General features: G+C 45.9%; 2 protein-coding genes across 3 annotated transcripts; one reads left to right on the top strand and one right to left on the bottom strand.

The window, feature by feature from the left end:
- Positions 1 to 1,090: 1,090 nt before the first annotated feature.
- Positions 1,091 to 15,576, top strand: RER1 (retention in endoplasmic reticulum sorting receptor 1). Of its 2 annotated transcripts, none has more exons than XM_066637500.1 (7): positions 1,091 to 1,187; positions 8,724 to 8,809; positions 10,670 to 10,774; positions 11,330 to 11,429; positions 11,958 to 12,036; positions 12,191 to 12,326; positions 13,751 to 15,576. In XM_066637500.1, the coding sequence occupies exons 2-7, from the start codon at positions 8,729 to 8,731 to the stop codon at positions 13,838 to 13,840; spliced, it is 591 nt and encodes a 196-aa protein (XP_066493597.1). In that variant the 5' UTR covers positions 1,091 to 1,187; positions 8,724 to 8,728; the 3' UTR covers positions 13,841 to 15,576. The 2 variants fall into 2 exon arrangements, with proteins under 2 accessions (XP_066493597.1, XP_066493596.1); XM_066637499.1 differs by having other exon boundaries at positions 1,091 to 1,183.
- On the bottom strand, positions 15,036 to 24,153 carry PEX10 (peroxisomal biogenesis factor 10). The gene is made up of 6 exons (XM_066637498.1): positions 23,994 to 24,153; positions 21,602 to 21,682; positions 21,072 to 21,475; positions 20,445 to 20,620; positions 18,658 to 18,793; positions 15,036 to 16,517 (listed from the first exon to the last, which is right to left on the bottom strand). The coding sequence occupies exons 1-6, from the start codon at positions 24,106 to 24,108 to the stop codon at positions 16,449 to 16,451; spliced, it is 981 nt and encodes a 326-aa protein (XP_066493595.1). The 5' UTR covers positions 24,109 to 24,153; the 3' UTR covers positions 15,036 to 16,448.
- Positions 24,154 to 26,596: the final 2,443 nt, after the last annotated feature.

The raw sequence follows: 26,596 nt of genomic DNA on the forward strand, positions 1-26,596 counted from the left end.
CTGTGGTGGGGAGGCAGTCATAGAGGCCTCCTCAAGGTATGGGAACATTTGTTCCCTTACCTTGGGGCTGCATTGCAGCTGCAACAGTGCTGGAAAGTTGGATAGAACTGGGCCCTCTGTCAGGACCCACCTAGTTTTACCAGATTAAAAAAAAAGATCTGGAAAGAAATCTAAATCTAAAAAGAAGTAATATTTAAATATTTTATTTATTTATTATTTCTTTATACGTAGAATTATTACAAGTAATAATAATAATCAGAAAAAGCCTCAGGACTCAATCCTATCCAATTTTCCAGGGCCAGTGCAGCTGTGCCAATGGGCCATACACTGCATCCTTTGGTGGGGAGACAGCCACAGAGGCCTTCTCATGGTAAGAGAACATGTGTTTCCTTACTTCCAGGCTGCATTGCAGCTCCACTGGTGCTGGGAAGTTGGACAGGATTGGACCCTCAAACATGTATCTCCCTATATGCCTGTATATGCATAGGGGGCATTTGTTCCCTTACCTTGGGGTTGCATTGTGGCTGCATCAGTGCTGGAAAGTTGGATAGGACTGGGCTGTAACAACCCAATCCTATGTCTGTCTACTCAGAAGTAAGTCCTATTATAGTCAATGGGGCTTACTCCCAGAAAAGTGTGGGTACCTTAGTCCTATCCACACTTACCTGGGAGTAAGCCCCCTTGACTATAATGGGGCTTACCTCTGAGTAGGCATGCATAGGCTGGGGCTCTGCGTTAAAAATAGTAAACCATGATGGATATTGATGGATAAATAGTAGCAACGCTGAAATAAGCGAAGGCAGCACTGTTGCTATTAATAATAATGATACTGAGGATGAGGATGATAAATAATGGTGAAGATGATGATGGTGATGAAGGTGATGATAATAAATAATGATGAAGATGATGATGAAGGTGATGATGATGATGATAAATGATGATGACAGATAATGATGAAGATGATGGTGATGAAGATGAAGGTGATGGTCCCCAAGGCACACTCTCAGCCCCGCCCCGCCGCGCCCGCCCCGCCCCTGGTGGCGACCCAGTCCCGCCCGCCCTCCAGCGCCCCGGCAGCGGAAGCTCCTGGGCCGGCCTGCGCCGCCGCCATCTCGGAGGAGGCGGAGTCGGCCTCGGAGGCAGCGGCGCGGCGGGAAGCGAGAGGGGGACACCGGCGCGGTCTGTGAGTGAGTGAGCGACTGAGCGAGCGAGCCCGGGGCCCGGCAGCGCCGCCGCGGGGGTCTGGCTGACGTGGAAGGGGGCGGGGGCCGAGCCCTGGGGGGCGCTGCGCCTCTCTCCTCCCCCTGGATGAGGCCGGGGGCCCCTCTCGACCTTGGGGGTCTCCACGGCAGGCCGGGCAGAGGAAAGGCACCCACAGCACCCCTCCCCCCACAGGGAGCACCCCCAGGGAGCACCCACAGCACCCCTCCCCCCTCAAGGATCACTCACAGCACACCCCCAGAGAGCACCCCCCAGAGAGCACCCACAGCACACTTCCCCCCTCAGGGATCACTCTCAGCACCCCCCCAGAGAGAGCACCCCCCAGAGAGCACCCACAGCAACCCTCCCCCTGAAGGATCACTCACAGCACCCCCCCCCAGAGAGCACCCCCCCAGAGAGCACCCACAGCACTCTTCCCCCCTCAGACAGTATGCACAGCACTCCTCCCCCCACAGAGAGCACCCCCAGGGGGCACCCACAGCACCCCTCCCCCTCAAGGATCACTCACAGCACCCCCCCCCACAGAGAGCACCCACAGCACTCTTCCCCCCTCAGAAAGTATGCACAGCACCCCTCCCCCCACAGAGAGCACCCCCAGGGAGCAGCCACAGCACCCCTCCCCCCAGGGAGCACCCACAGCACCCCTCCCCCTCAAGGATCACTCACAGCACCCCCCCCACAGAGAGCACCCCCAGGGAGCACCCACAGCACCCCTCCCCCCTCAAGGATCACTCACAGCACCCCCCTCACAGAGAGCACCCCCCCAGAGAGCACCCACCGCACTCTTCCCACCTCAGACAGTATGCACAACACTCCTCCCCCCAGAGGGAGCACCCACAGCACCCTTCCCCCTTGAAAGAGCACCCACAGCACCCTTCTCCCTTCAGTGTCACTTTCATGGTGGTGGGCTCCTTTTTTGGGGGGGCGCTTTGGTTCCCTTTCCCACCTTTTATTGTGCAGAGGATGGGGTGTTGAGGGTGGTGGGTGATTTCTTTTTCTGGGGAGGGGGGGTTTGGCTTCTTTTGTCTTGAGTTTGCTGGGGTTGTGGTAGGTGCTATTTGGGGTCAGGGGAGCTACTCCCCTTGGCTTTTGGTTCCCTTCCTCCCTTTCATTGTGCAGGGGTTGGGGTTCTTGAGGGTGGTGGGTTGTTTGTTTGTTTTTTCCCCAGGGGGGAGGATTTGGCTTCCTCCCCTTAAATTGGCTGAGGTAGTGGTAGCTGCTACTTTGGGGGGAGGGGCTCACCTACTCCTCTCCAGTTTGCTTTGAGAGAGAGAGAGAGAGAGAGAGAGAGAGAGAGAGAGAGAGAGAGAGATATCCTGGCTTCCTCTCTGTCTTTCATTTTAAAAATGAGAGTGCTGAGGGGGTGTCATTGTCACCTCTCCAATGCCAGCCTGGGTGGGTGGGTGGGTGATCAGTTGGTCCTTGTGGGTGGTTGATCAGTGCTTGAATGAAGGAAGTGGGGTGAAGGAAGAGCTTTCTTTTTATGGTTGTCCATCCCTTAACCTCAATTGGGGAGAGGTCAGAGGTTGGGGATTTCTTTAAAGCCTTCCCTGTCCCTTTTCAATTTCAATACTTCGAGCATTGGGTGGTGTGTGTGTTTTTCTCCTTTTCTTTGCAACAGCCATCCTAATTGGGGGGGGGGGAGCATTTTTTTCCTTCCATGTTCCACTCCCTTTCCAGCTTTGTTAGGATCTTCTTTCCCCTTTAACCAACCCTATACTGTGCTCCAGAGTGACTGATAGTAATTCCCAGTTACAGCAAAGCCCAGAAGGTGTGATCTGTAACAAAGTGTATTCTGAAATGGAGAGGTGAGATGGTAGTGTTTGTATTATGGTCTTGGGGCGGGGAAGGGTGTGTGTGTACCCTTACCCAATGCTCCCTACAGGTCAAGACTGTATTTTTGGGATTAAAGTCCATGTCTTTTGTGGACTTTAATCCCAAAATATAGTCTTTATGAGGAGGGTGCGCTGAGTGAGTACGGCAGTGTGCCCTCCAGGGTAATGACATTTCTTTATCAAAATCATCTTTCCCGTTTTCACTCACTGTGATTTGTCAGAGTGATGTACAATTGGAAGATTAAGAGGGAAAGATTGTGCTCTCTTAGATATGATGATGCTCCCTTAAACTAGTGGTCTCCAAACTTTTTGGCCAGAGGGCCACATGAAATATTTGGTGCAGTGCTGAGGGCCAGAAACAAATTTAAATATAAAATTTAAATAAACAAATTAGAGATGGAACTTAGATGAATGAATAAATGAATGAGTGGGCTCATTCACTCAGCCTCTCTGGCCCTCAGAACACCCTCCAGATGGAATCAGAGCACTGCTCTGGTCATATTCAGTCGAGTGGGCCAGGGGCTTTCAGGGGACAAGAGGTGCGCCATGGGCCAGATAGAGGCTCACTGTGGGCTGTATCTGGCCCCTGGGGCCAGGGTTTGGAGACCCCTGCCTTAAACAGTACATAGGCAAACTGTCCCTCACAGCAGTACTGAAGTGGTGCTGGGGGTATTGCCTCAGGCCACAGCCCTCTTCTTTTTAATATTTGTATAAGTTCCTAAAAGAAACCCAAAGTATCTAGTGACATGCCAAACACATACAAGAATTACTAGAACAAGAATATGGAGTGTAGAGAAAGTGGCAGGTCTGTTTCTGCCATTGATATGAGTGTTACACTAATCACAGTCGCTAGAGATTGGACAAAGTTCATTGCAGGAGGGTAGGGCTATTGATGGCTACTAGTCATGAGAGCTTTGTCCCACCTATAGTTACAAGGGAGCAGTGGTAAGAGAGAAGGATATCTTTCTCTCCTTCTTGTGGGCTGTCCAGAGTGAATCACTGAAGGAAAAGCTTCTAGACAAGCTGTACGAGATGGGACATGGGCCTGATTCAGCAGGCGCTTCTCATGTTCCAATGTCCTTCTGGTTGTGTAGTGGAGGAGCTCTGAGGGTGCTCCTAGGTTTGTGGATATTTGAAGGGTTCTCCTTTGAGAGGGGACCCTCAATGGGGGGGGGGATCCAGCTTGACTTGAGTTAGGATTATGATACCAGGCTGTTGAAATTTAGGGTTGTTTCAGGTATAAACTGTTGCACAATCCAGGTAGGAGGAGAAGGTAGTATCAGGGGTGTGGACAAACCATCCTCATTATGTGTTGTTTGATCCTACCTTATAGAGTTTTCTGAGCCTTCCATGAAGTTTGCCTTCTCTTATCATTCTTTCCCCACCTGCCCTCAAAGGAACCATCGTAGAGTTCAAATTGACCCTGCAGAATCTCTTGCTATCTTCACGTGGTGGGCCAGAGCTGCAAGCCTACATTGCTGTTGTCTTACTTGGTAAAAGGAGGATTGTCACTGCTGCCTTTTCCCATCACTTCAGGCCTATTTCCCCCTCCCAACCTAGTCCACAATCCTTCAGGGTCTGTTTTGCTGTTTCCTCTGCTGTCTCTTTCAGGGACTGTTCGCATGACCTTTGTGTTGTATTCAGTCAGGCCCCAGAAATGTGTGCTTGTGGAGAACTGAACATTTAATTGCTAGCATGGTACATCATGTCTCTTTCATGTTTCAAAAATTCTTGGCAGCCTGCAGAGTCTGGGTCCCTGGCGGTAAGCTGCTCTCACAGCTGGTTCACCGCTAGGTGCCAGGCTGGAAGCAGATGGTTCTTGCCCCAGTCATAATGGGCAATGCAGCTTGGTAGAGAGATGGATTAGGGATGCTGTGGAGGAGTCTTTCTCTTGCTGGCTCCTAAAGTGAGTAGCAGTTAAACTCATCAACTTCTAGGCAAACAACAAATACGTGATCTGGAAATACTGCAACACTAGATAGTGTAGAGCACCACCAGTTTGTGTAACACTTCCCCTGTCCCTTTAAGGGGCAGGGGAAGGGGGGAGGCAGCAACGTGACCCCCACGATCACATTGCTAAAGGGGGGCAGGGGTACTTTTAACTAGGTAGGGCTGCAGGAAGTGCAGGGAGCCCTGCGCAGCCCTCTGCAGTGCTGCCCAAGGCTTGGAATGTTCAGGAAAAGTGGGCACAAAGCACCTCCTGCAAAATGGAAGTGCTTTACGCTCACTTTTACTGAAGATTCCAAGCTTTGGGGAGGACTGCAGAGGGGGCTCACCGCACCTCCTGCAGCCTCCAGCAGCCCTACCTGGTTAAAAGTAAGTACAAAGCGCCCCCCCTTAGCGTTGCTGCCCTAGCCCAGGGCATGGGAGAGGGGGTAAAGGGGGTAATTTGTACCCGGGCCCAGGGTCAAAAAGGGGGCCCAGGAGCCAAAGGGGGGGGCCAGAAATTTCCTGCGACCTTACATTTTCGTATCTACTCAGACTTGTTGCCTGCATGGGATGCTGGGGACACTATCACAAGCTTGCAGCTGCAGCCACTGGCAAGCCATATATCTGCCAGTGCCACATGGGTGGGTAGACCAGGGCTCCAAAGACTTTTCCAGCTGTCTCCACCCTCCCCCCATCCTGTTTTGCCCCTCCCTGCCCCCATTCTGCTTGTTCATCACCACCCTCCCCCACTCTGTTTCACCCCTCCCCCTTTGCAAAGGGGCCCAAAAGAAACTTTGTACCCCCTGATTAAATTCCTCTCCGAGGCCCTGCCCTAGCCCCTTCCCCACAAACACTTACAGAGGGAGTAACGCTCCCTCAAAGTTTGAGAAACGCTTGTGTAGATAGATAGATGTATCCTGTTGTTCATGCTACTTCTCTTGGCTTCTTGGGATTATTTTAATTATTTGTTCAATTTATTATGTTACATTATATCCCACCTCTTCCTTCAAGGAAGTCAGGATGTCTTACATGGCTTGCTCACCGCCGCAGGTCATCCTCACAATAGCCCTGTTATGTAGGCCAAGCTTTCAATACTCTTAACTGCTACTCCACATTGGTCTCTTGGTGCCAAGCAAGGCAGCACAGCTGGCCACAGTACTGCAGTGTCATTTTTGTTTTTGTACTTGGGCGGGGGCAGGGGGCTTCCCATTTCTACCAGCTGGGCACCATCCAAAAGTAGGAGTTCCAGGCTGTAAATGTGTTGCGCTGCTCTGGGGTCAGGCTTCAGAAGACTTGCTGCCACAGCCTAGGTTTCTGAAATGTGTATTCAGGCAGGGTATTTTGGTTTCAGGCTTTCTGGTAGCCTCAGTGTCTCTTCTGCATTCATTGTGGCTTTAAGAGATAGGCTGAAGATATTTGCACGAGATGGTTCACATACTTCCAGGACAGGGAAGCTGGTCTTTTGTCTCAAGACTGGGAAACCTTTCACTGGTGTTTTGTCATCCTTGGAGGCTTTCTCTTGAGGCTTTTGTATTGATTAGGTTGTAATAAATTGAGGTGGTGGGAACAGAGGATATTTTCTGAGGGAGAGCTTGCCCTTTGGGCAACTGGGGGTGTTTCCCTCCTGCCCTGCAGAATGAAGCAAAAAGGGTGAAAAAGTCAATAAAACCCCTTTAAATCAGTTGTGCTTTCTTTGACCTGCTCCTTGATTTTCGAGGTCTTTAGGGTACAGATGAAGCTGCTTCCTGCTGAACCAGACCATCAAACCATCTGGTTCAGTATTGTCAACACTGACTGGCAGCGGCTGTCCAGGGCTGCAGGCCTTGCCCAGACCTACTTGGACATGCTGCCAGGGACTGAATCTGGGGCAGGATGGCAGTACAGTGGTTGCCCTCCCACTCTGCTCCAGGCCCCGTCCAGAAGCAGCTGTTCCTTTTGAAACAGAACGCTGGGCTTGATGAAACTTGGTCTTGATCCAGCAGGGCAGCTCTTGAATCCTTGTGGAATTACTCCACATCTTCAGCACAAAGTGTTGTGAGTTCACCTTTTTTGGCCTCTCAGAACTGATGCTGAGTTGGGCTGCTTAGCAGTGTGATCAGCTATTTAGCATGATCAACTGTACCATGTAGCAGAAATAATGCAACTTGAGTGCAACCAGATCTGAGAGAGGGTTTTTGGAGAGGAGTGTATAGGGGGAAGGAGGACAAGCGGGCATTTCAGTTAACTCTTGCTGTGGCATGTTCTCCTTACCTTCACTCAAGAGTGTTTGAGTGAAGCCTTTGTGAATCACCTCATCAATAACAATAGTGGGGGTATTAATGTCCTTTTTCATCTCAAGACTGAATCCACTGCCTCCTTTGCTGAGGTTCATTTTTTGTAGGGGTCCCTTCCTCCTTGATTTTTTTCTGATCACATTTCCCTCTCCTGTAGCACTGAGAGTTCTGTGTTCTTCCGGACTGGCCTTACTGCTGCAAGAGTTGAATGACTTTCACTCTCCCTCAGGAAAGATAGCCCTGCCCCCTAGAGATGACAAACCAGGAAGTCCTATCAGGTATTAGGTTTCGGTGATGTGGCACAGCAGCTGCTCCAGAGAGACTGCAGGGACAGTGCAGGCTTCTTTCCCATGATTCAAAATCTACCAAAAGAGCCCACACTTTGCTTACCTTCTTACCATGTTTTGCTGAAGGGCTGCATTTCAGTGTTTGAGATGTGAGAGAGGAAAGCAAAGCAAAGGTTTCCAGTCCGGGTCTTTTCCCTCCCCTTCTCGACAAAAAGTGAGCATTGCCTCTGAAACAGCAAGCAACACATGGTGCTTCAGGAAGTAAAGGAGAGTAGTGCTTTTCATATCAGATCTGCAGGTTGAAATGAAGTTGTTTGAATAAGTGTTTTTGTGAAATAGTCTTTTCTCTGTTCATTAGAGGTGTGTGTGAAGCTTGTTTTGTTTATCAAAAAGATCCTGCCTCACTGACGGATCCAATGATCTCCAAGAAGGCTAACATGGTTTAAATAATATAAGAGTGAAATGCAAAGGAGTTTAGGCAGCTGAAATCAGAGGTCCCACAGCTTCCATACAATGGACAGTGCAATAAAATTCAGTTAAAAGGCAGACTAAAGAAGTTCCATCTGGCCCCTAAAGGCAAGTCAAATGGTCACTAGGTGAACATGTTTGGAGAGGCTGTGCTCAAGCTGCTCAAGCTACTTCTTGTGCAGTAATTTTTCCTGAGTTCTTTGTGCCTCACACTTGTCTCTAATCTAAGTTTGCCACCTTCTTGTGTTTTTATTTCTGATAACCTTTCCTTTCTGGTTTTCACTATGCATGATTGTCCCTTTAGTTAGAAAACATCTGGCGGTAGCACACTTCTTATTTGTTGTATCCAACTCTTCGGCAAGCTCATACATGGCTTATGTGGGGCTTTTGGAGATCTCCTATCCAGATATGTGCTGGGTCCACACCTCCCTTGCGTCTCCATTTATTTGTTTGCTGAACTTATATCCTACCTTTCTTCCACCAATGGAACTCAAGGTGGTACCCAGAGGTGATCCCCTATCCAGGGACTGCCCAGAACTAGACCTGCTTAGCCTCAGCAAAGTGCCCCTACCTTCAAGACCATGCCCTGGAACTGGGAAGGATTGTGTGTTTCCATCTGACTTGCTGGTTTCGGCTAAAGTATCCAGTATTGTTATCCTGCATGCAGATGTTGGAGCCAATGTAAGATGCACTTGCTTTTGTTTCCACAGCAACAATGTCAGAAGGGGACAGCACTGGCGAGTCCATCCACGGCAAACCATCAGTGGTCTTTAGATTTTTCACAAGACTCGGACAGGTTGGTTTCACACAGGTGGCTGAGAGATGTGTAAATTCAATCAGAGGTTTCAATCAGGATAGTAGTTTCATGCTGAAAGTTTTAGTAAAGAAGAGAACTTTTACTTGCTTGCCTTGTGAGATGGAAAGAAGTGCTCGTGCTCAGGGGGAAGGGAGGAGTGAAGCCTACAGAGAGGATGATTAATGGATTGTCAGCTGGCTGCCCTCTCTGGCATTAAACGACTGTTTTCCTTCAATTTAAAGGGCCCTTCTTATCAGTTTTGAGATAGAAAAATCTGTGGATACTTGGGTTATACCTGTACTCACTTGTATGACTGTCTCTCTGCAACAGTAAAAAGCAGTTTTTAAAACTGTTATTTTAAATGGGTGCATTTTTCTCCTTCTCCAGGGATCAGCACATTCCTTCTGATTTGCAGGGGGCCATTCATGTTGAGTATAAAAAATCCCTGTATAACAAGGCTTTTGTATTGACAAAAGGGTAGCAACAGAGGGAGGATAGGGGGATGGAAGCAGGGTAAACCAAAGAAGCATTTGTGAATATTTCAATGCAAGAGGGCAGGTTCCTGCCCTGAGGGGCCTACAGTGCAGATGCTATCACAGGGGAGATAACAGAAGGATAGAAGGGGGCAGAGGCAGGGGTAGGCCTCAGGTAGAATATGCTATTGTTTTGGTTTGTTGTGCTTAAGATAAGTTATAGTAGGGAGTGGGGACTGATGTTGAAATCAGTGAGACATCAATGTGTGAAACTTTGGATCAAAGCCATAGAAGGGAAGGAGCAGAAGGAGAACATGTATTGCTACAATTCTATCAAGCCTTTCGTAAGCACTAGGAGTTGGGTTACAGGGCAAGACATGTGGTGCATAAGGAAGGTACAGGCTGTAAGAAGGAGCCTTAGTGGGTCATCCAAAGGCTGAAGAAACTCACTGTTCGCTGGATGTGGAGTTACCCTTTGCCTGCAGCAAGGTTGGAAAAAGCCCTTTCATGAGAGGGAAAAGGCTTTCTGTTGGAAAGAAGTACAGATGTACTGTACTACTATGTATAGAATATCTGTTGTTGCTTTTAAGCCATTTCTGCCCAATGTTGCATATGTTATTGTTGTTGTTGGCAACCTTCAGTCTCAAAAGACTCTGGTATCGCGCTCTGAATGGTGGTTCTGGAACAGTGTCTAGTGTGGCTGAAAAGGCCGATTTGGGAGTGACAATCCCTTCCACACCAGGAGCAAGTGCAGTCTGTCCCTGGTCTGTCTCCCTGGCTGTGGGCCTTCCTTCTTTGCCTCTTAGCCTCAGACTGTTGGCCAAGTGTCTCTTCAAACTGGGAAAGGCCATGCTGCACAACCTGCCTCCAAGTGGGCCGCTCAGAGGCCAGGGTTTCCCACCTGTTGAGGTCCACTCCTAAGGCCTTCAGATTCCTCTTGCAGATGTCCTTGTATCGCAGCTGTGGTCTACCTGTAGGGCGCTTTCCTTGCACGAGTTCTCCATAGAGGAGATCCTTTGGGATCCAGCCATCATCCATTCTCACGACATGACTGAGCCAATGCAGGTGTCTCTGTTTCAGCAGTGCATACATGCTAGGAATTCCAGCTCGTTCCAGGACTGTATTGTTTGGAACTTTGTCCTGCCAGGTGATGCCGAGAATGCATCGGAGGCAGCGCATGTGGAAAACGTTCAGTTTCCTCTCCTGTTGTGAGTGAAGAGTCCATGACTCCAGGACGCGCAACAGGGATCAAATGTGTACACCTGTGGGATGGGCAGAAATGGGTTAATTCTGTAATGCTTACAGTCATAATTTGCAGCCTTTGACAAATGAGGAAATGTTATTGCAATTTGAATATGCCAAACATTTAATGTTGTGTTTCTTCTAGATTTACCAGTCCTGGTTAGACAAATCTACTCCTTATACTTCAGTGCGATGGGTTGTAACACTGGGTTTAAGTTTTATCTACATGATTAGAGTTTATCTACTACAGGTAAGAGCCTCAGGTACTAACTCTCCTGTTGCCAAGTCACTCCATTCATTAGAGGTCGAAGTAATGGTTCATCTTTTTCCATGCTGTTTTCTTTTGATGAATGTGACTACTTTTACTGGCTTATACAAATTTGGAGGGGGACAAAAATGGTGGAACTTGTGGACTGTGTTCTGGATTATGGTCACAGAACAAATTTAATGGAATATAAGAGGATGGATGGACTCAAAAGACAGCAAATGCACGGAGGGGGCAGATCAAATCTGAGTTGGTGAAGAGTCTTCAAGGTTATCATGTGCATCTTGTATTACGAGTTGGCTGGATTTAATTTCCTAGCTGCGCTTGATTCACCTGCATGCTTCTCTAAGCCTGCTTTTGAGCTGCTATGGTCCACAATGTCTTACATTCCCCTACTACTATGACCAACCCTCTCTCTCATGGTCAGTTTTATATCCTATCCCCAGGTCTAGGTGAGATAGATGTGCATATTGGTGTTCTTTCTGTACATCCAGCTATGTGCCCATTTGATATTCTTCTTTCCTTCTCTCTTTTATCCAGGGTTGGTACATTGTGACATATGCCTTGGGCATCTACCATCTAAATCTTTTCATAGCTTTCTTGTCGCCAAAGGTAGATCCCTCTTTAATGGAGGATTCAGGTATGAAAAACATGGCCAGTTTTGCTATAAGTTTGTACAGCTGCCACTATGTTCCTTTTTATATGTGTTACAAAGGAAGGCATTATTATTATTATTATTATTATTATTATTATTATTATTATTATTATTATTATTATTATTATTAAGGATATTGATGATGATGATAGTAAAAAATACAAATAATATTGTAATATTGCTTTTCTACAATGAAAAGTTCACAAGGTGGGTTTACATAGCAAGAAAAAAACCAGTTGCCTCTCCTAAAGGGGTTCAAAATCTTAGAAACAAATGCAAGAGATGTTTCGGAGCAAACAGCTGCTGAAAAAGATGCTGCACTGGGGTCAGTAAGGACTGTTGTTCTCCTCTGCTAAATTTAAGAACCACCATTTAAAAGGTATCCCTCTGCCTAGTTAGCAGGGAGTCAGTCATAGGCAATGCAGTGGCTATGGTAGTGGAATGTTAGTAGTAGTGTACACACTATGAGGGCAGTGTCACTTTTAAGAACTTGCATTTTCTTCCTCTTTCCAGATGATGGCCCTTCATTACCCACAAAACAAAATGAGGAATTCCGGCCCTTTATTCGGAGGCTGCCAGAGTTCAAATTCTGGTGAGCTGAGATCTTTTATTGTTCCATTTGCAACTTGCCTGGGGATTCCTGAGTGGGTGATTTCCAGCAAAAACCCAAACTGAATGGGCCATATCTTGGAAATACTGTAATTCAAATGCAGAGATGTTATCTAATGGCTCCTTTTCCTTTGAAGGCACTCTGCAACTAAAGGCATCCTTGTTGCAATGACATGTACATTCTTCGAGGCTTTCAATGTCCCTGTTTTTTGGCCCATTCTTGTGATGTACTTCATTATGCTTTTCTGCATCACAATGAAGAGACAAATCAAGGTAAGGATTCCTGATGGAGCCTAATTTGAATTGCCACAAGCTCCAGTCCTGTCTTTGCTTATCTGGGATTGGATTGGATGGAATTTTCTTATGCATAAATCTAGGATCGGGCTACATGTTTCTCTGCTTGTACATATGTGGGTTGTTGGAATGTACCGCGGGGGGGGGGGGAATAGCTGCTGAAGTTGTGGGTTGAAAATGGTTTCTGTACTTTTTGAAATGCTCTGTGTGTGGGGCGCTTCATAGAGATGAAGAAAATTGTGATCTTCTATGGGAGAGAGCTACTTTAAAAGAGTGACACAGAAAAATCAAGAAGGGAAGAACTTGTGACTATTGGATGTACATGTACTTTAGACTTGGTTGCAAAATTAAACTGATACCAGTGGGGGTGCGTGTGACCTTGGTGTCTCACCCCTTCTGTAGCAGCCAGGTCAAAGGGGCTTCAGGAAGATACAGTACTTGGAAGGGAAGAACCAAATGGAACTGGGTCCTTGCTTGATCAGTGGAGGGGCATGTCAGTGTCTCACCTCACCCTTGGCCAAGTTGAGATTGAAAGTATGAAGTACTTGTAGCAACTGCTGGTCTACTCCTGTGCCCAATTCAAAGTATAGGTTTCAATGGCCTAGCTCTTGATTATCTGAGAAACCTCTCCTTCCATATGAGCCCTGTGCTCTGGATCTTCCGATGAGGCCATGCTCTAAATTTCATCATATGCATTTTTAAAAATTCATTGACATGGCACCATCGGTGTGTATAGTGCTTGGCAACAGAAGGGAAGGCAGGTCTCTGCCCTGAGTTGCTCATAATCTAAAACAGAAGTTGGTCACCAGGATAGATGGGGAAAGACGTGATTATTTCACGTATGTGTTCATCAACCCAGTTGTAGTACAGTAAATGAACTAGAGAGTAGATTGGGTGGAAGGAAGGAAGAGAGGGGTCATCCTGCAGGTGATCTGGACTGTAGTTTCAGGCATAAGAGATAGCAGTGAAGAAGGGTTGCAGCCATTTGAGGGAGCACAGCCTCCTCTGTAACTGCTCTGATGTTATGGGACTTTCTGCTAGGGAGAGCTTCATATAGTCTCTTTGTTTTTCAACACCAGGTTCTTATTCTGCTTGTTTGGCATGATCCTTGCAAATTAGCAACTTTCTTGTCTGCTCTTACACGGGCCTTGTTGCTGTCCTTCCTGTGATTTTCATTTGAATTAGACAGCATTCTGTTGTGGATCTTTCTTTTTTTTTTCTTTGAGACTGTCAGCTGCTTTTGAAATTAATATGGAAAAAGCAGTATATAAGCTCCTTTTAAAAGCTGCAAGGCGAGCAGAGTCCCAAAGTGGGGGTTGGCTATCTGACAAAGGAGCACACACAGCTGCGGAGCAGAGGTTTGTGGCCATGCCCTGAAAGTCTCTCTCTTGCTTTTCTTTCAGCATATGATAAAATACCGCTATATACCCTTCACACATGGCAAGAGGAAATACAAAGGGAAAGAAGACGTGGGGAAGACCTTTGCCAGTTAGAAGTCACACCCAGCCCGCTGACCAACTCATTACGTTATACTGTAATTAAAAGAAACCCGGTTTTGAGCCGTTGTAACAATGCCTCTTTTTCCTTCATGTTAAGTCTCCAATGAGGGAGGCAACTTAGAAGTTGCATCCCCCCCCTCCGGTTTATATTGAGGGTTAGGTGCTTTCCCCCCTTCCCCCTTTAAATCAGAAGTATTGCAGGAGAACACTGATATATTAACCTCATTTTGAGTGTGGTCTTCTTCGGCAATGCAAGTCTGTATTCCATATGTCCAAGGGCTGTTTCTCCCCCCTCCACACCAGTCATCCTGCACCCACGCACGTGTGTGAACGGAATTGCACACAGCTGGCTCTGACATATCTGTGGGACTGTAGGACTTGGCTGGCTACTCCCAAGTCCTTCAGGGAACCACTTTTGCCTAGTGCAACTTTGGGGCGTATGTGCACATATAGGGAGGCATGCGAATATCAGAAGTAATTTCAAGGTAGAAGATTCATTTGAAGCCCACAGTGCAGCCTAAAGAGGAAGAGGGAACTGGCAGAAATGGTGTTCTCTTTTCCCTTCGATCCAGTGTAATTCTCCTACCCAGCATGCAGCCTGTATAATGCTGAAATGCTCTATGCGTATATGGAAGAAAGTGTGGGACCCACTGATGGGAGCTTCTGCTTTGCAATGTCCCTGGTTTGACCAAAAGTCTGCTTAGAGGTTCCTCTCTGATGTTACATGGGTGGAAATGGCAGCATTTAAAACCAAGCCTACCCTGAGGTCTTGATTTTTCAAAATGGAAAGGGAATCGCATGTAGCTTCTATGGCAGGTAGATCCGTTTTCGATTCCTAACACCAGTTTTCTCAAGTGTCTCTCGAAGCACTTTTTTGACTCTTTCGTAATGACTCGGTACTCTATGTTTTTCCTGACAGGCCTGCAATTATAAATATATAAATATATATATATATATAATTATTAGGTGGAGAGTATTTTGACATATTTCTTTGATACTTAAACAAAATTGTGTGTGTTCTTTAAATTAAGTTTGCTTCATGTAGCCCCTTCTGAGACGCCTTTCAACTGGCCATCACAGACAAAAAATTTTGTGGGTTTTAACAAAGCCTTTGATTTTCTATGGGGAGAGAGAAAGAAGACAAAAAAGAAATAAAATGACTTGCATGTAAAACTTTTTGATGTGATACAGCTAATTTTATTAAGAGACTTTTTAAAAATTCCAGACTTTATTAAAAAGACAGTGTCCCTTTCTTGGGTTCAAGTAGTCCTTTATGACACCAGCTAAAAGTTTTTTCTTTTTGGAACCTTTCTCAAAATGGCCTATTTTAACCATGTAGAATAATGTATCTTTCAAAAAACAGAATTCCTTTGCATTGTTGTACAAAGATTATCCTGAAAACACCGGGTAACTAGTTAAAAGGAAATGTTTGCTCTGCATGGGGCAGAATGATGATGAAGCTGAAATAAGCTGTGCCATATGAATTAAGATTTCCTCCTTTCAGCATTATGGGAAAAAGGATTTTTCTCTTGAGTTCTAAGAGGTATTATGGGGACTGCTGCTTTAATTTTTTAAAATATACTGTACAAATAACCAGATTAAGGAAGTAAAATTTAATTAATTGTGACTCTCAATTTGTTACATGGAAGAAAGTTCTGTGGAAGTCAGTTGGAATTAATGACACATTGTGTTATGAATCTGGGTGTGAATAAACTCAAGGCTGATGAGGACGTGCGTGTGTTTGTAAACTGGATTTGTGATGGAAGAGGGACAGTAGTGGTAGGGTGAGTGAGGCAGATTGTTGGCAAACAACCAGAATTAACCCATTTCTGCCTAGACCACAGCTGTACACATTTGATTGGTTGTGTATGTGCAACACTGGGCAGAAATGGCTTAATTTAAATATCCACTACTGAATTGCTATCTCAGCATCAAACTTTTCTGCAGCAGGCCTGAGATGGATTACACAGGGACAGAAAGCGAGAACATGGGAAAGGGGAATGCTGCTGAGAAACGGTCTTTTTCACTCCAGCTTGGGCTGCTGTGTCTGCTACCCACCTTGCTGCTTGTACTGTGTATTAGTTATTCCTATAGCCTAAGATTATGCAAACCTTTTGGCTGACACAGATTCAGAAATACTGCATCGCAGGGCACCCAAGTCAGATTTCAGGGTTTCCTTTAAACTGACACACAGCCATAGATCTGTCTGGTAGATTTTTTTTACCCTTACTACAAAGCTAGAAATTGAAATCTCAGCTTCAAATATACTTTAGGAGCTTGCTAAAGGAAGCAAAAAAAGTCTCAATCTGCCTTTTAGCCAAAGAAAAAAAAACTGCAGCAGGGGGAGTCCTGCAGATCCTTGAAACAGCTAAGTCAATTTATCAGAATGTAAGTACGTTCTTATACTGCGCTCTACACCGAAGGGGGAAAAACCATTTTCAGTAGTTTCATTTTGTAAGAGCTTCATAACTCCTTGTACAGGCAGTGAAATTCAAGTGTTTGGTTGCAACGTTTTCACAGAACTTTAGTATCAAAATAAAGTCTTGCACTTGGTCAAAAGCTGTAGTATTGTCGTTGGCTTTGCCAGCCAGCCGGATGGACGTCATCGGTAGTGTCGCAGATAGATCAGCTTCTGTGGCTGGAATTTCTCCCTGCAGAGCGGACACTCAGCCTAGAGAGGGGAAAAGTGGAACCATAGAATTTATGCCTGCTCCCACCAAATGTCTGAACTGAACAAGCATCATTTCATTGATTTTAAGAATATTTTCTTTAACTGCCATAAAACAACCTGTTTACATAGCAATTTAGCTTACCAGTGTACACAAGCTGGTCTCCAGCGTCATTTAAAAAAAATAAAGATTAGCCCCAGGAGGCACAATTTGAACTGGGGGAAAAATTCATTCAAAGGAACTATTTCAACATATGTTTGTGAGCTGCAGTATGTCCTATGAGAAGTGTGGGATAGGAGTCTTTAAAGTGAAGACACAACTAGTATTATGGACAAGCCTGGGCTAGAACTCTTTGTATCATCCCATCAATGTACATGGTGCTTAAGTGAGTGAATGGGCAAGTCCCTGCCCGCAGAGGCTTACACTCTAGGCTTTACCATAATACAAAGCAGATGAAAATGACACCCCTGCTCAGGCAGTCTTTCTACCTCATTGGCTATTTGTGTTGACTCTGGAAAGTACTGAGCATGTATTCACATACACAGAGTACTTAAAACAACTCTATGCCCAAATACCATAGCTGGCATGTCCTCACTAGCTGCCGCTGCTGCTACTATAACTTGTAAAGCATCTACTTGCAGAAGATTGCAGTTGGGTATAAATCCTGGCAGCATCTCCTGGTGGGCTAGGAAAAGCCTAGTCTAAAACAGGGAAAAAATGCTGCCATTCAGTGCTGACACCACCAAGTTAGATGGCCTAATGCAGGGTAAGGTAGCTTCCTGTGCTGTGGGACCCTCAATCACATTCTCCTTAACACCTGGCCTTCTGAGTCCTGCATGTACTTAGTTCTATAGAAGTTTATAAACTTGCATGCTTTAAACTTAGTACCTAATGAAAAACCATGTTTTTAATGTGGACAGTTTACTTAGAACACCCAGGACTGCCCATGAGCTCAGGCCCTTCAGTTTAGTTGCTGTTAACTACACTTAGGCAAGTGAAATTCACAATGGGAGTACAGAACATCCCTTTAGGATTTCATAGTGCGTAATTAATGAATGGTTTCCATGCTTACTGCAGAACACATCTACATTTCCTTGGAAGAGTAGAGAATACCCCCCTCCCCCGTGCTACCTACACAGATCTTGCTGTTACCAGCTGCTTTGTAAGGCCAAGAGAGACAGTGGATCATCACAGTGGTTCTGCAACTGACTCTGTTGAGGGCCAATCTTGGTAACACAGAATGTGACCGTTCTGTTCTAATGGTGAGCTCAGAGAAGCACCCAGCCATCTAAATCAACAGGAAGAATGACCAGAGTAGACAAATTGGGCTGCAATCCACTGCACACTCGATGTGGGAATAACTCCCACTGGACTCAGTTTATCTCTAAGTAAACATGCGTACACAAATCTTGCACAGGAAATCTAATTTCTCAGCTACAACCTCTACAGCTAAAAGTGGTAACTGGCACTAACGGAATCCTAGAAAGCCATCAAAACTCCAAGCAAGCTTTTTGCAGGATAGAAACTTTCAGAACTCCTAGTTTACCTGTACATTAAATGCACCAGATATAGTGGAGCAATTAAGTTGTATCTGCTGCCAAAAGGGAGATGTTAAACAACTGTTTAACTGCTAGGGGAGTCAGACAACGAACATTGGTCCAGAAATATCCAAACGTGGGAAGGGAAGAAAAAAGCAGTGCATTAGTGTATTAAAGCAAATATTGAGATCAATCATTCATCAGCTATCACTTACCTGTCTTTCGATCATGTTGTTAAAGCACTCAGTTCATGAACTCTGATGTGGTTTGGTGTTTGGAGGATTAAGTTATCATGTTCCCCCCCCCCCAATGCTTTAAGCCCACTTTCTACTTGTATATTAAGACTGTCATGGAAGATCAGTGCCAGCAGCCTGCTGAAGCAAAGCATTGAAAAGGAACTGCAAGATGCAAAAAAATGGCTGAACTCTGGCCTAGAGACCTGCAAATCCTGTTTTGGTTTGATCTGAACAAAGACCTGTTTTGATTGCTGGCTCTCTAAAGGGCTAGAAGAGCTAAAGGAGGACAGGTAAGCCTTGAAGTGCAGAAGAGCCAGATGCTGGGAGTCCGAGCTGCAGTCCAGCTTCTCAAGAATCTCAGCACTCACCTTGCTGTTGCACCACTCTGTGATGCACTCCCAGCAGAAGAGGTGGCCGCACGGAGTAGCGGTCGCATGGCGGCGTTGCTCCAAGCACAGGGTGCAGCGAGAGGTGCGGGTAAGGAGTTGCTCTTCAGGCTGGGCTCTGAGGGAAACAACAAGAAGGGACAGTTACTCTTATGCTTCAGGTACATCGAGAACAGAGAAAGTGTGCCCACATGGTCAAAGGCTGTAGTGCATAACTAGAGCTGTTTGTTACAAAACACTGCATTTTGATGTGTAAGATACCTTCCAGAAATTAAAATAGGATTACTTTTCCAGTTAGAAATAATACTGTGGCTGCATCTGCTGACACTATCACCTATATCAGTAGTCTTCAATCTTTTTCAAACCATGACTCCAACAAATAAATTATGAAGATGGGGTCCCCTCCTGGGACCTCCCACCCCACCCATCACTGGCCACCCCCAAGCTGCTTGTGCCATCTCCACCCACTGTGTTTGGGGCTGCGGCTGGGCCAGGCCTGCTGGCTTGGCTTCCCCAGGAGGGTGGGAGATTGGTGAGGATGCCACGGGAATGCTGGATAGGGCAGCATGCAGGTACGGCCAGGTAAGCCCAGACAAGGCTGAAGGAGCCTGAGCACTGGTGGTGGCGCTTGCAGCCTCATTCATTGGCAAGGGGCCCATTGGGCTGGGGAGGGGGACATCTATTAACTCTACTTTTGATTCCCAGACTGCTACTCCGCAGACTGTGACCCTGCAAATGAGGTTTCACGACCCCATTGGGGTCCGACCCCAAGGCTGAAAAACACTGACCTATATCACCCACCTAGTACATTTTTAAAGTGTTTAAAATTAAAATGAGAACTTGGAATAAAAACACATAACACCACCTTGTGCCTTTTTCATTTTTTTTTTTTCAAATCATGAGATATGGGGGAAAATAAAATCATTTTCAAGCACCCTACGTAGAACGTTAACGCAAGCAATCTAGGATGAGACTTCCCAACGCATCATCTGGTGCTATCCATACATGCAAAAAAAAAAAAAATTCCAGTCCTCATGGTTGAGAGAGGCTACTAATTCAGAAACCATCCAAACCAAAACTCACTTGTGGATTAGGATAGAGAAATCCCTTGTTTTCCAATCACAATGTAACTTCAGTAAACTGTCACAAGCAACACTGCCTCATAACTGGTGGGACTCATCAAGCTTAGCACTTCCTACACTGGGCCGCTGTGCCTCTTCAGAATTTCAAACAGAACTTTCCCAAGCCTTCCTGAAGTTGCCAGGAAGTTAAATCCAGGGGTTTCTGAGGGCAGAACAGTTGCCCTTCCCACTAAGCTTTGAGGCCTTACTCAGATTTAGGGCTATCCAACTTTCCAGCTCTGGCGTAGCTGTGGCAATGGGGTGTATGCTACATCCTGCGGTGGGAGGGTAGTTACAGAGGTCTCCTCAAGGTAAGGGAACATTTGTTGCCTTGCCTTGGGGCTACACTGCAGCCGCACCGGCACAGGACAGTTAGATAGGATTGGGCCCTGTTTCATTTCATTTTAACCACCAGGCTGAATCCAAACAAAGGTTAGCTACAAAATAAGTTATTCTAGCCACCCGTGGTACTCAGCAGAACAGGGCATAGCTACCAGTAACAAATTCAAGATGATTTGTGTTTGCATATTGCTATCATTGCAAACACTGTTGCCTGCCCCCCTCCCATCAGACTGGTCAGTAATAAAGCTACAAACAGTTTCTAGTTCCACGTTGCTCCCTTCTCTCAAACTGTCCCAAATCTCATACTTCTGATAGGAAAGGTTACGGTGTAGTTTCCATTCTTCTCTTGCTCTCTGCCTCTGCTGGAAGCTGTACGCATGGATGCCGGCTGTCAGTGCAAGATGTATTAGTGAGACGATCCCAAGGAGCCTGTAACCTGACCGGATGTTCTGGTCGTCTCCAGCCAATCCCACAAAGCGCAGCTGGGAAGGGGAACCAACATACAATCAGCCCGTGCCATGAAAGGACTTCAGATGAAACGTGAACATTCTGAGAAAGGAGTCTAGGAACCCAGAGAACTGCAGCAACTTGAACATGAATGAATGAGTATTAGGCCCCTGCTTTAGGACAGAAAACCTTTAAGCTGCTTGCACTTTGTTTTAAAAGGGCTGCCTGATCAAACCAAGAAAAAATTGAATTGGTGTTGCAACCACAGATGGAAGCAAATAATGGCCAAGGTGTCCTCTTTTCCTGCAGGTGTCAAAATCTATTTGAATTGCATGGTGGCGCATCATTTTATAACTGATAAAATGATTCATCAAATGACACGTCTTGTTTTATTTGCAAACATTGCATCATTTTGTGATGGCCAGTGATCTTAAGTTGGTTTGATAAACAGATGCTGACACACACCGCACATCGACACACACTTACGTATTTGATCCCTGCCATCCTCTTAGAGAGGTGGTAGAAGACGCAATTCATGTAGAAAATGGCCAGGTGGAGCCTGTGAAGGAGAGGGATGCTGTGCTTGAGCACAGAGACAGCCTGATAGAGCAGTTTCCTCTGCTGCTCTGTTAACCTGCCCAAGCACTTCTGTAGCCAAGTCCGCACAAGAGTCCTGCCCCGCGCCCCTGGCAGGGGTCTGTTCTCCAAAGCCCTTCCATCAGGCTCCAGCTGCAGTTCATGTTCCAAGTGTATTAATCCTTTGTCTAACAGATAAGGCAAGACGGCATGCAAAGAAATCAAGACACCCCGTCGTAGCACAGAAGGAATTCTTTTCTCAGATGGATCAACTTGGATAATGTTGACGTACTCTTCACCGAGAGTTTGGTAGCCTGAAAAAAACCATAAAAACCACCACCATAATCCATACTCCAAACATGAAAAGGTGACAGTGAAACAAGTAGTAATAGTGCCCAGTTTTACATTTTACCAGGCACAAACCACTACATTGATATTACCTGAAAGGGTGGTTAGGGTGAAATATGCTACATCGGCAAGGAGTTCAATCTCTTTTTGCCATTCCAACCATATTTTAGCACCTGCAAATTCAAAAGACAGTGTTATGAAGGAAGAAAGTAGATTGCACAGGAAAGGAAAGTATCTGCTCTAGGTGGTTCAGCTTTCTCAATAGGAGTGAAGGCAAAAAATGTGGCTAAAAACAATTATTCCTTTGCCCCAGTCCACTTCAAGTCCTGATCTTAGTTGGGAAATGAACTAGGAAGGAAGGAAAAAGACCCAGCACACTAACTGCTTTCCAGTTGTACATCTTGATTTGGTAAATGGTTGGGAATATGAAATCCTCCCCAGTTTATATATTTAAGCAGATACGTATTCCACCTTTCCACCATTTGAGTCTTCAAGGCATCTTAGAGGCATATTATTAATTGTTTTGTTTAGAATGTAAGCTGTCCTTCCTTTTCAGCAAGAACGGCAAGACATACATCTTTTAAAATACTAAGTAAAATATTTGAAAAAGTCACGCCAAGGTGGGCTTCTTCCCAACAGGCTCCCTGAATGTTAGTTACGAACAAAAACTGCCTTCTGCTGAGTCGGACCATCAGTCCACCTTGCTCAGAATTGTCAGCACTGACTAGCAGCACCTCCCCAGGATTTTGGAGAGGGGCCTTTCCCAGTCCTACCTGGAAACTGCCAGGAACTGAACCTGCAATCATCTGCATGCAAAGCAGGTACTCTAGCACTGAGCTGTGGATGAACATAGGAAGCTTCCATCTATTGAATCAGGGCACTGTTCCTTCAGGCTCAGCATTTCCTACACTGCCACTGGCAACGTGTCTTAGTGGTTCAAAGACAGAATGGTCTTTCTCAGTCTGAAGATGGGGGAGGGGGTGAAAGCTGGGACCTTCTGCATGAACATAAGAAGAGCCCTGCTGGATCAGGCCAAAGGCCCATCTAGTCCAACTTCCTGTATCTCACAGTGGCCCACCAGATGCCTCAGGGAGTACACAAGACAACATGAGACCTGCATCCTGGTGCCATCCCTTGCATCTGGCATTCAGAGGTAGCCTCCTTCTAAAACCAGAAGGCTGCACATGCACATCATGGCTTGTAACTTGTGATAGACTTTTCTTCTGGAAATCTGTCCAATCTCATTTTAAAGGCATCTTGGCCAGACGCCATCACCACATCCTGTGGCAAGGAATTCCACAGACTAACGAAATGGGCAAAGAAATATTTCCTTTTGACTGGTCTAACTCTTCAAACACTCAGTTTTAGTGGCTGTACCCTGGTTTTGGCATTGTGTGAGAGGGAAAAGAGCATTTCCATATCCACTCTCTAGCACCATATCCTGTGGCAAGGAGTTCCACAGACACTTATTTTGAGTGGCTGTCCCCTGGTACTGCTGTTGTGTGAGAGGGAAAAGAGCATCCCTGTATTCACTCTATAGCACCACATCCTGTGGCAAGGAGTTTCACAGTCACTCAACTTGAGTGGCTGTCCCCTGGTTCTGGTGTTGTGTGAGAGGAAAAAGAGCATCCCTGTATCCACTATCTTGTAGCAGCACATCCTGTGGCAAAGAGTTCCACAGAGACTCATTTTGAGTGGCTGTCCCCTGGTTCTGGTATTGTGTGAGAGAGAAAAGAGCATCCCTGTATCCGCTATCTAGCACCACATCCTGTGGCAAGCAGTTTCACAGACACTCAACTTGAGTGGCTGTCCCCTGGTTCTGGTGTTGTGTGAGAGGGAAAAGAGCATCTCTCTATCCGCTCTCTAGCACCATATCCTGTGGCAAGACGTTCCACAGACTGATCACATGCTGGGTAAAGAAATGTTTTGTCTTTCCCAAATCTCCCAACACTCAAGTCATCATCACATCCTGTGGCAAGGAGTTCCACAGACACTCCATGTTAGTGGCTGCCCCCTGGTTCTGGTGCTGTGTAAGAGGGAAAAGAGCCTCCTCCTAGTCACTCTATCCCCATGTCCTGTGGCATGGAGTTCCACAGACACTCCACGTTAGTGGCCACCACTGGTTCTGGTGTGGTGTGAAAGGGATACTCGCGCACCCACTCTATTCCCATATCTCGTGGCGGCCACTATCATGGAGAATCTGTGGAACTCCTTGCCACAGGATATGGCACTCCATGATGGGGGCTGCCCCCTGGTCTGGTGCTGCTATCCCCATATCTCGTGGCAAGGAGTTCCATAGGCACTCCATGATAGTGGCTGCCCCTGGTTCTGGTGTGGCGTGAGGGAAAAGAGCCTTCCCCACCCACTCTATCCCCATGTCATGTGGCAAGGAATTCCACAGATACCCTTAGCAAGGCATCAGCCTACGGGACGGTCAGCCCCAAGATGCAGCAGAGAGCACGTGACTTCTCCCCCCCCCCTCACCAGCCAGGCGGCCCAGGGCGGCGCTGGCCCCGCTCCGCAGCGCTCCCCGATAGAGCGCGTCCTTCTGCGCGGAGCGGACGACACGCGCCGGCCCGGCCTGCAGAGGGTGCGGCATCAGCTCGGAGCACAGCGTGCAGCCCTCCCGACGGCAGCGACTCCGTCTTCGTCCGATGACGTCAGCGCCCCCGCTCCTCTCCGCGGCGGAGACATTCTACGTCACCCACTGGACGCAGAACTAGAACATGCTAGAGTAACATGCTATTACGAGTTTATCGTAGAGAATTGGGATCTTTTTGGACTTCATCAGGCTGCCCGAGGAAGTCCTGGAGGAGATCGACGCAAGAGGAAGAACTCGGGCCTCCTGCACTGGAGGCATTGATTGATTGATTATTGATCATTCATTTTTACTTAATTATTAATCATTAATTAACCAATTTATCTATGTATTTTATTTAGCATTTTAAATATTAATTCGAGAGCTTATTAATTTCATTAATTTATTAATTGGATTCATTTAATGTTTATAACATTAAATATTTTTAGTTGATATTAAACATTATTGACTAGAACCCGGAAGTGACACTGTGTGACTCTAGTCTTCTTGCTCTATCTTCACGGAGCACACGAGAAGCGGAGAAGCCGGGCGCCTGCGGGGGCATTTCCCACAATCCCCTGCGGCAGGCGCGCCGCCGTTCGCGAGCACGAGCGCTGCCCGCGCGTCATCTGTCGCCATGGCAACCCCTCCCACTATTACTCTGGCAACCCTTTAGAGTGGCAGGGGGTTCCCCTGGCCAATTAGTCCGTTCAAGTAATCAAGTAGTGGCACGAACAAATAAATTAATATAGCTAATTAATTTATTAAACACTTAATCAGTTAATCAAAAAGCTGGGGTCAATTAAATTAATTATTAATTAATGGGACTAATTGACTAATGAGCTAATGATCTAATTATTAAGTAATGGAATTGACTAATGAGCTGTTAATAATTAATTGAGCGATTATCTCATTAATAATTAATTGAACTAACTGACTAATGAGCTAATTAATAATTAACATAATTAATTGATTAATCATCTAATTATTAAGTAATGTAATTAATTGACAAATGAGCTGTTAATAATTAATGGAGCTGATTATCCAAATAATGGACCAATGAGCTGATTAATAATTAATGGAACTAATTGACTAATGAGCTAATTAATAATTAATCAACTTAATTAACTAATTAATGGAACTAATTGACGAATGAGCTATTAATAATTAATGGAGCTAATTATGTGATTTATAATGAATGGAACTAATTGACTAAGGAGCTAATTAATATGGAACTAATTAACTAATGATCTAATAATTAATGGAATTAATTGACTAATTAATAATTAATGGAACTAATTGACTAATGATCTAATTAATAACTACTGGAACTAACTGATTAATGAGCTATCTAACTGAACTAATTGACTAATCCAGTGTTTCTCAAACTGTGGGTCGTGAGCCAATTTCAGGTGGGTCCCCTTTCATTTCCATATTTTTGTTTTAGTATATTAGTCCTGCTGCCAACCTGGTATGTGACTGCACTTGGGGAGATTTAATTTTGCACTTTTAACAGGCTACAATGTATATGCTTTTAACAATGATAACTGTTGAGTGTTACAGTTTTCTGCAAGGAAGCAGGTAGGAATGAGAGGTCATTGTAATGTGTACACGTGTTCTTGAGTCACCCTATGTATTATATTACGGGGCGGGCAGAATCTGCAGGAACAGCTTCAGACAGAGCTGGTAACCTCACTGAGAAAGGGGAGGAAAGGGGCTGGTGTGTACTTAATTTTGGGTGCAGTGTATGGTTAATTCATGTGCCTGAATGCAACACGTTCCTCCATTGCCTTTCTCTCCGCACCGAAGGCCCGATCCTATTCAACTTTCCAGCACCGGTGCAACCACAATGCAGCCCCGAGATAAGGGAACAAGTGTTCCCATACCTTGAGGAGGCCTCTGTGACTGTCTCCCCACCACAGGATGCAGTGTATGCCTCACTGGCCTCGTGCACTGGCACTGGAAAATTGGATAGGATTAGGACCTAAGCTAGTTAATTGGTGCATCTACTCTGCTTTTGAGCCTAAAGTGACTTCCAAGGTGTCTGACAAGTAAAATGCACCCAGAAGAACCATTATAATTGGCATCCATACAGCGGTCTTCACACCCCAGCAGCTTATGTCTTTTTAAAATCTATAGGCACCTTTCTGCTCAGATCTTGTACCCCAACCGGCAGCTTCAAACCCCCAATGTCAAGCAACAATTAAGAAACATAAGAGCGTGTAATCGATAGTGAGAAGAAAACATAAACAGCAGGCAGCTGAGGCCAAAACAATCACAGCTGTGGACCGGAGAGTCCGCAGTCCCCCAAGGACACAGAAGGATGCAAAAGCAGCCCGGATTAAAAGCTCCAGTTTGTGATTTTTTACTTCTCATGTTTATATGTTGCCCTTCTTTTGAGGAGCTCACAGCAGCATATGTGGCTCACACAGTTTTCTCACAACAACCCAGTGAGTGGCTTAGGCTGGGAGTGAATGTGGCTGGCCCAAAGACATCCCCATGAATTTCC

The sequence above is a fragment of the Tiliqua scincoides genome, chromosome 9 (assembly GCF_035046505.1).
Source record: "Tiliqua scincoides isolate rTilSci1 chromosome 9, rTilSci1.hap2, whole genome shotgun sequence".
In the NCBI taxonomy this organism is placed as follows: Eukaryota; Metazoa; Chordata; class Lepidosauria; order Squamata; family Scincidae; genus Tiliqua; species Tiliqua scincoides.